Below are 9,685 nucleotides of genomic sequence, written 5' to 3'. Positions count from 1 at the left end.
TCGTTTTTTAAAGTGATACTAATTTAACAGTTTTGCTAATTTGACTAACAGAGCACATTAACATTAAGCTGTTAAGTATTACTGGGCCGGCGTGGGGGTGAATGAAGGGAGAGATGAGAAGTTGGTTTGTGGTCAAATACATTTGGAAAATGCTGGTTTAAAATATTAAATACATTTCCAATTGTTAGGATTTCTCAGCACCTTTAATACGTAAATGCATTATAGGGAGACAGAGCACCATCTTCATCTGCATTTATCTTACTCTGGTATCCTTGTTTTTAGTTGTTGAGTTGTGTCCAATTCTTTGCGACCCATGGACTGCAGCCTGCCAGACTTCTCTGTCCATGGGTTTCCCAGGCAAGAATACTGGGGTGGTTGCCATTTCCTTCTCCAGGGGATCTTCCTGACCCAGGGATAGAATTCACATATCTTGCATCTCCTGCATTGGCAGGCAGGTTCTTTACCCCTAGCATCACCTGGGAAGTCCCTGGTATATAACCTTAAGGTTATTTATACTTTCTACTCAAGGTGTATATATTGGTCCTTGTTAGAAAATACTGTCCTACAAAATAGGTTGAAAAACACTCCGTTAGCATCATCACAGAGTTATATTTAGAATATCCATCTTTCCCATAGATGCAACATATAAAAGAGCTGGTGATGGACGAGGACAATGATGGGTGCACCCCTCTGCACTATGCGTGTCGACAGGGGGTCCCTGTCTCTGTAAACAACCTACTTAACTTTAATGTGTCCATTCATTCCAAAAGCAAGATAAGAAATCACCCTGCATTTTGCAGCAGGTAAGGGTCACTTTAAGCATCTTATGAGCATGTCTTCTTTCTGTTAAATGTTTGCTTTGAAAATATTAAACTTTTTTTTTTCCCAAGTTATGGGCGTATCAATACCTGTCAGAGGCTCCTGCAAGACATAAGTGACACGAGGCTTTTGAATGAAGGTGACCTGCATGGAATGACTCCTCTCCACCTGGCTGCAAAGAACGGGCATGATAAAGTTGTTCAGCTGCTTCTGAAAAAGGGTGCATTATTTCTCAGGTGAGGATATAAGACTGCAATATTTACATCTTCTCTGTAACTGGCTAGACTTGTCAGGCTGTTTTTCTTATTTATTTTTGATTATGATATCTCACTTTCAATCTCACTAAGTACTTTTACCCATTTCACTTAATCCTCAAAACATAACATGATTTCTCAAATATTGAAAGGGAAGTCAGTATTATTTCCAACTGAAAACACTGAGGTTCATAGAGCTGAAGGCCTTGTTCAAAGTCACAGAATAAGTGGCTTTGTGTAGTTTCCAGAATTTTTGAGATATCCCTTCTCCTATATACCTTCATCATGCTATCAGCTGTTTTGGCAGACACAAGCAGTGTGTTTTTACAGACACACACACACATGCTATACAAATCAAAGACTCTACATCTCATTCAATATGATGACTGATAGACATGAAGAACTTCCTTTAAGCTACAAAATGAGACATAAAATTTCCTGAATTTCACTACAAAAGAAATCTAACATATGAAACAAAACCAAGTTAAAATGTGCTGTGCTTAGTTGCTCAGTCATGTCTGACTCCTTGTGACCCCATGGGCTGTAGCCCACCAGGCTCCTCTGTCCATGGGGATTCTTCAGGCAAGAGTACTGGAGTAGGTTGCCATGCCCTCCTGCAGGGATCGTCCCAACCCAGGGATTGAACCCAGGTCTCTTGCATTGCAGGTGAACTCTTTACTGTCTGAGCCACCAGGGAAGCCCAAGTTAAAATAATTAAGTACAATAAAAAGTGGCATCATTAAATGACATCTTTGTAAAAATAAAAGGAAAACCCAGAAGTGTGTCATAGATGTATGATGGGCTAATTTCTAATTGCACCAGCGCGGTAGCAGAGAGTTTATTAGGCTGATGTTAAAAAACACATCTCTTTATCAGAGTACCAACCCCAGCACAGCAGTGATGCAGCCGTGAAATCAATGTTCTGCTCAGTTCCTTCCTGCTTCCAAATGAACACCAGGCAACAGACTTGCAAGGGGACCCCTGGTGAACCCAGAAGACAAGAGCTCTTGCATAACTATGTCATAGCTGTAATAGTGAGGTGTCTCTTGCACCTAATACGGTTATTCACTGGCCCTGAAATTAAATTGTGTCAGTATCTCACACATTTTTTTCTATGTCTAATTTCCTTCCCTGGAGAAGAAAAAATAGGCAAGTGTTCACTGTACTCATATCTTGAATTTCTGAGAGAAAAGACAGACATTTCCCTAAAGGATCAAGTAAGAATTTTTGAGAGCATGAGAGGAACGATCTCTTTAGACCTGAACTCTTAGAAAAAATGAGTGGCACTAAGCTAAGCATCTTCTATCCATGTTTTGTATAATGATATTATTATTATAATGATCATCATCATTATTAGCCATGAATGGTAACCACAAGGATTAATAACACCATCATGGAAAAATTTTTGGTACAATATTCAGTGAAAGAATAAAGCAATATTGAAAATAGTGTGTATAAGTACATTACAGCCTTAAAGAAAATATGTATGACACAGACATGCTAGCTCTAGTTTCACTCACCCAAAGTATTTGATAATGTGTTTATAGACTTTATTTATTTTCTTTTACAATTTTATTTACATTATAATTGACACTGTGTAAGCTTAAGAGGTAAAACATATGAAAGGGTTACCACGGTAAGTTCAGCGAACACCCTTAATCTCATACAGATACCAAGAAATGGAAAAAGAAGAAAAAGAAAAAAATTTCTTTGTGTTCAAACTCTTAGGGTTTACTCTGTTAATGTTCATTTATAAACAGACAACAGTTTTAATTATATTTATTCATGTCATACACCACATCCCTAGTATTTATTTTATAAAGGAGAGTTTTGCAACTTTTACCCATGGATTGCAGCCAACCAGGCTCCACTGTCCATGGAAATCTCCAGGCAAGAATACTGGAGTGTGTAGCCATTACCTTCTCCAAAGGATCTTTCCAATCCAGGGATCCAACCTGGGTCTCCTGAATTGCAGGCAGATTCTTTATCATCTGAGCCACCAGGGAGGCCCTTACCCAAGTAAGCTTGAAATTAACTCACGTTTAATTAACCAGGTAATACATATTTGGGCTTCCCAGGTGGCTCAGATGCTAAAGAATCCACCTGCCAATGCGGGAGATGTGGGTTTGATCCTTGAGTCAGGAAGATCCCCTGGAGAAGGAAATGGCAATTCACTCCAGTATTCTTTCCTGAAAAATCTTGTGGACAGAAGAGCCTGGTGGGCTCCAGTCCATGGGGTTGCAAAGAGTCTGACACAACTTAGCAACACGGCAACGACAACACAGAATTACTTGCTAGAGCTCAAATGTCTCAGGTATGGCTTATTTTCTCTGATCACCAGACCCACTTTCAACTGGGAGGTGTCCTTCCCCTTTTCATCTATGAGGTAAATGCACAGCTTTTCTCTTCTTTAACAGTGACCACAGTGGCTGGACTGCTTTGCATCATGCTTCCTTGGGCGGGTATACTCAGACCATGAAGGTCATTCTCGACACTAACTTGAAATGCACAGATCGGCTAGATGAAGAAGGGGTATGTACTGTGTTCCGCATACCTCCCCCAAATCTTGGCATAGAGGAACCTTCCAACATTGCCAGAAACCTTCTTAGCTACCCTCTTCCCTTCTTACCCTATATTGGGTTCTCTTTTTTTAAACTTTTTATATTGGAGTACAGCTGATGAACAGTGTTGTGATAGCTTCAGTTGGAGAGCAAAGGGACTCAGCCATATATATATCCATGTATTCATTCTCTCCCAAACTCGCCTGCCATCCAGGCTGTCACATAACACTGAGCAGAGTTCCCTGTGCTATTCCGTAGGTCCTTGTTAGTTATCCATTTTAAAGATAGCAGTGTATACATGTCCATCCCAGACTCCCTAACTATCCCTTATTATGCAGACTATTAGTGAGGAAAGAGTCAAAGGGGAACAGAATAAGGAGACAGCCCCAAGGGGTACCCACAGCTGGTGAGTCTCGTAGAGGCCTGTTACAGGCCCACGTGAATTGATGATAAAATTTTCACCATTCCCTGGGGGACCACGGAAAATGAAGAGGGCAGGGGTAAGTTTTCCCTAAAACTAAGCGTATTTGTTTTGAGAGACTCTCCTTCAGTCCACTATAATGTCCTTCATTCTCTTTTGGAGAATGAGTATTGAAATGTACATTCTTTCACGAAATGACAGAGCCTAGAGGACTATCATTGCTTTTTAAAATGTCTTTTATGTGGCAAAACTAGAGACTGGCAACCTTTTATCAACCTCCGATTTTTTTAAAATTTATTTTATTTTGGGCTGTGCTAGATCTTTGAAAGAGCATGGATTTTTCCCCTCTAGCTGCGGCAGGCGGGGCTGCTCTGCAGTTGTGGTGCACAGGTTTCTTCTAGTTGTGCTGGCTTCTCTTGTTGTGGAGCACAGGCTCCAGGGTGCCTGGTTTCCGTAGTGGTGGCTCCAGGCTCTAGAGCACAGGCTCGGTAGTTATGATGCAGGAGCTTAGTTGCTCCACAGCACATGGGACTTTTCCCCTACCAGGCATCAAACCCAGGTCTCCTGCATTGGCAGGTAGATTCTTTACCACTGAGCCACTGGGGAGCCCCAAATTTTAACTCTTTGTTATTAAATAGTTTTGTTAATAATATCTTAAGCAATTCAACAGTGAAACAAAGCTGTAAAATAGCCAAAGGATGAGTAGCCTTTGTCACTGGATTGTCTGGGTTCTGTTTTCTCTGAAAGAACACCGCGCTTCACTTCGCGGCGAGGGAGGGCCATGCCAAAGCCGTCTCCCTGCTCCTGAGCTACGATGCCGATGTGGTCCTGAACAAGCAGCAGGCCTCCTTCCTGCACGTTGCAATTCACAATAAGAGAAAGGAGGTGGTCCTCACGACCATCAGGAACAAAAGGTACGCTGCCGTCCTGCCCACAATTGTCTAGTGTCCTCTGGCATTGGGATAATCCGAGAGGAAGCAGGAAGAGAAAAAGAATAAAAGTTTCAGCTGTCGATCACCATTTTTATTTATTTTTCCTTTTTTCATTCAGGTTTAGTTGATGTGCAATATATTATGTAAGTTCCAGGTGTATAACACAGTGATTCACAATTTTTTTTTTTGTGATTCACAATTTTTAAAGGTTATATTCCATTTATAGTTTTCTAAAATATTGCCTATATTCCATGTTGTACATTATCGCCTTGTAGCTTATTTGTTTGATACATAGTCATTTGTACCTCCAATCCCCTACTCTTATTTGCTCTTCCTTCTCCCTCCTGGTAACCACTGGTTTATTCTCTATATCCACGAGTCTCTCTTTTTTTAAATATTCACTAATTTATTTTTAGTCCACATATAAGCGATACCATAAAGCATTTGTCTTTCTGTCTGACTTATTTCTCTTACCATAATACCCTCCAAGTCCATACGTGTTGTTATAAATGGCAAAATTTCATTCTTTCTTACAGCTGAGTAATATTCCATTGTATCTATCTATCTGTCTGTGTATATATATGCACACACACAAACATATATATATATACCACATCTTTATCCATTCATCTGTTGATGGACACAGGTTGCTTCCATATCTTGGCAACTGTAAATAATGCTACTTTGAACACTGTGGTACATGTATCTTTTTAAGTTAGTGTTTTTATTTTTCCTTAGGATTATATATCCTGTATACCTATATACCCAGGAGTGGACTTACTTCATCATATGGTAGTTCTAGTTTTAGCTTTCTGAGGAACCCCCATAGTGATTGTACCAATTTACATCCCTACCAACAGTGTATGAGGGTTCTCTCTTCTCCACATCCTCGCCACCATTTGTTATATATGTTCTTGTGACAATAGCCATTCTGACAGGTGTGAGGTGATATCTCATCATGGTTTGAATTTGCATTTCTCTGATGATTAGCAGCATCTTTCCATGTGCCCATTGGCTTATCTATTTGTCTTCTTTTGGGAATATGTCTATAGAGGTTTTCTGTCCATTTTTTAAAATCAAGTTGTTTTTTTGATGTTGAATTATATGAGCTGCATCATATCATTTGAAAATATTTTCTTCCATTCAGTAGGTTGTCTTTTTGTCGATGATGTCCTTGGCTGTGCAAACACTTTTAAGTTTCATTAGGTCCTATTTGTTTATTTTTGCCTTTATTTTCCTTGCTTTAGAGACAGATGCAAAAAGTCAACATTTTAAAATGTCAGTTGTTTCCCTAATGTTTTTAATGAACTCTTTGAGTGACCACAGACACCTGAAGAGTTGCTTAAACTCTCTGGTCTCCAGTTCCCATTTCTAAGTGGCGGGAGCACAGACCCACTTCACAGCACTCGTGTGAGGCCCCCAGGGGTCAGGCGTCTGTAGTCTGTGGCACCATGCTCGTTGTCAGGCTAACTCTGCCCTGACTCCCCTGAACGTGCCCGAAGCTCTCCTGCCAGTGGAAACCCCCAAACTGGATGTTGGTGAAAATATTCTTCAAGGTAAATCCCTGTTGCTACCAGTACCAGGAAATGGAATTTCCTTTAGCCCATGATCTTGCGTGGCTGTCGGTGTTTTTCAAAACGTACTCTAAGGAGTTTTAATGATGAAGTTGGAGGGTAGTTTGTCCCATGTCTCAAACATAATCTACTCTATATATGAGTCATCACAGATAGATTCTCACCAAGGCCCAGTGTCCCCCGGTAGTGGACTCAGAGATGAGCAATCTCATATTCATAGCAGACCAAGCCTGTGTTTTGGAGCATGGCAAGTCTCCAGGTCCTCTGGCCCATTCTTCCTTAGAAGCACTCATCAGTGCAACCTGGAGTTTTCTATTGATGGTACAGATATCCTGGACGGACTTTACTGATAGGGTTAACAGAAAATTTGCCTGGGTAGCTTTTAGAACTAGCCTCCTATTACAAAGATAGGATCTTGGCGATAAATGGGCTCTTTTTCACTTCCTGTTGTAGATTTCTTTCATTCTTGGTGTCATAAACATCTGTCCAATCAGATGGCAGTGAAGAAAGATGCAAATCTGCGATGTTTCCCAGAGCCGTGGTATTAATGTACTTAATACATGTTGTTGTTTAGTTGCACAGTCACGTCCTGCTCTTTGCAACCCCGTGAACTGTAGCCCACCAGGCTCCTCTGTCGACGTGATTTCCCAGGCAACAATACTGGAATGGATTGCCATTCCCTTCTCCAGGGGATCTTCCCGGCACAGGGATCGGACCGACTGTCTCCTGCTTGGCAGGCAGATTCTTTACCACCGAGCCACCTGGGAAGCCCTGATACATGTTACTTTGTAGTTTAATTCAATACATGATGTATACCTGGGTTAAAGGTAAAGTGTCATGTGACCAGTACTATGTTGTTGTTGTATGTTTGTGAATGTGGATGTCTCCATACAGCATGACCAGATTTGAAAGTAATACACCTTCATGACTTCAGGGGGAAATCAAAGTCAAAACCTACCTTCTTGAAAAGGCATTTAGATAGAGTCAGAACAGTGATTATAACAACCATCCTTGAATTTGCCCACATTTCTAATTTCCATGAATGAATAAGGACTCTATTGGATTGATTTCAGTTCACATATTGATTCCATTGGAACCAATCAGTTTCTCCTAAACACAATAATCTTGAATTTCAGCTAACCAATCAATTTCTCCTAAAGATAGCAATCTTGAATTTCAACTGGTAGTTCTGTTGTTGCACACAACAGGAAGTTTAAGAATTGTGTTTATTATTTTTTTACAGATGGGGAGAGTGTTTCAAGGTTTTTAATCATTGTTCTCCTACGAATAGATGTCCAGTCATAGAACTGGTAGAATACCTCCCTGAATGCATGAAAGTAAGTTCTAAAAACAAAATTCCTCTGGGTATATGCTTGGCATGTAATAAAATGTGAGGATTTATTGTTGTAATCACAACCTAAACATAGTAATTTCCATCTCTAAAATTAAGCGTTTAGTTTTATATAGGCTACAAGGGAATCTAGCCAACAAATTTAAGAAGGACCTACTTGGATTAAAAAATCTTATTAGTGGTTATGTGTAATGTAGGAAAATATGTTAAACATATTTTTTTATTCAAACAATCCAAGTCTAGAGCAGAGAGCACTAGAGGAGGTTGCCAGCTGAATAAAGCCTCTAGATGTGGGGGTTTGGGGCCATGCATGTTATTGTTTCAAATTTGCATTTATTAGTTGTGAACATGATTTCAGATTTCTCACTCAGTAATTCCAGTTGTTTGGATCTGTCCTAATGAATAATCAGATGTATAGACAGATTTATGTGCAATGATGCTTCCTGCAGCATTATGAATAATAATAAAAGTTATAAATATTCACATATGGAAAAACATAGAAATTATTCCAAAATGCTAAATAGGAATTACAGTTGTGATTATGATTTGGTTTTTCTTTTCTTCTTCGTGTTACCATATGTTTTCTAGTTCATTTTCTATAATGACTTGGTATTATTTTAGTATTATGAATATTTTTTTTTAACTAGGGGAATTAAAAGTCTTTTAGTTTAGCCTCACATCACACATTTGTGTAACATACACAATCCTTCCATGACCTTCCCCTTTCTCTGGCAGCCCAGCCTTCAGTTTGCTAGTGCTGGTTATTACAAAGCTTTCAAACTGTAATAGCCAGGCCTGTGTCTGGTTCTTCCCTGCACAGCACAATTGACTGGACTTGTCTTTCTTTTTCATGATGTCTGTTATGACTCCTAGTACTGCTGCTGGGTCATCAACAGAGACTGCCTCAAAATTTTTAAGTTGCCTTGGTGCTTGAGACCAGCCAGGACAAGCATGCCCTCTCAATGGGGCCTGAGTTCCTGTGCCTCCCCTTCAGGGTGCTGTCTAACCCTCTACCTTTGTGTCCTGCAGGTAGGGTTGGCCAGATGTCCCAGGAACTCCAAGGGACCTGCTGATGGGGTTACCTGGGGCCTTGTGTCCACATCTGGTTTCAGGAGGGCAGACTGACTGGGCAGAATTTCTTTCTCAGGATCATGATTTGGGGCCACCAGAAAGGTCCCAGCACACAGATTTGGGGTTACTCAAATTGTTTATGTAGTAGACAGGAACCCCCACAAAATATCTGTCCCTACACTTCCCAGGGGAGGATCTAATGCTTAACTCTTAAGTGATTTCTCCCTTAACTGAGCATCTCGAGGGCCTCCAACTGTTTGTCATTGTAATATCCATGGTCTAACATTCTGTCCACACCACTTTGGATGTGAACTTTGTCACTGTTGCTCAGTAAGCCAGGTACAGAAGCAAACACAATATTCCAGGATCAGGTGATACAGAAGAAGCAACCTAGACTGTGGGAAGAACTCAGGACTCAGCTGAAAGGTCTCGGTTAGAGACAATTTAAGTTATCACTAGAAGATGCTAAGCAAAGGAATCCTCAATCATCTACATATTTTCTAGGAACCCAGAAAGACATCAAGTTTTAGGCAAAGCAAATGGAATATTTCTTACCTAAAATTTAGTAAATGCAATTTCATTCTCAGGTGTGTATTTTTCTATATCACTTGGTATTGCTGAGGCATGCAGTGGTACGTGTTAATACTTTCATGTTTTAGACTTTGTTCCTGAATGACTTGGATCATAGTGTACAAGTCTTTG

At 40.2% G+C, this 9,685-nt stretch overlaps 1 protein-coding gene across 1 annotated transcript; it reads left to right on the top strand.

The window, feature by feature from the left end:
• Positions 1 to 897: 897 nt before the first annotated feature.
• On the top strand, positions 898 to 8,003 carry LOC108635505 (transient receptor potential cation channel subfamily A member 1-like). The gene is made up of 4 exons (XM_018045619.1): positions 898 to 1,055; positions 3,491 to 3,605; positions 4,803 to 4,969; positions 7,805 to 8,003. The coding sequence occupies exons 1-4, from the start codon at positions 973 to 975 to the stop codon at positions 7,953 to 7,955; spliced, it is 516 nt and encodes a 171-aa protein (XP_017901108.1). The 5' UTR covers positions 898 to 972; the 3' UTR covers positions 7,956 to 8,003.
• The last annotated feature ends 1,682 nt before the right edge of the window (positions 8,004 to 9,685 follow it).

This window comes from Capra hircus, unplaced genomic scaffold (genome assembly GCF_001704415.2).
Source record: "Capra hircus breed San Clemente unplaced genomic scaffold, ASM170441v1, whole genome shotgun sequence".
NCBI classification, from domain to species: domain Eukaryota; kingdom Metazoa; phylum Chordata; class Mammalia; order Artiodactyla; family Bovidae; genus Capra; species Capra hircus.
Note: the sequence above shows the minus strand (reverse complement) of the source record. Positions and strands in the feature narration are given on the sequence as shown.

Coding starts and splice junctions, on each gene's coding strand:
- LOC108635505 (XM_018045619.1), top strand. CDS start 973: ATGACTCCTCTCCACCTGGCTGCAAAGAACGGGCATGATAAAGTTGTT. Junction 3,606..4,802: donor ATCGGCTAGATGAAGAAGGG/GTATGTACTGTG, acceptor TTTCTCTGAAAG/AACACCGCGCTTCACTTCGC. Junction 4,970..7,804: donor ACGACCATCAGGAACAAAAG/GTACGCTGCCGT, acceptor ATTTTTTTACAG/ATGGGGAGAGTGTTTCAAGG.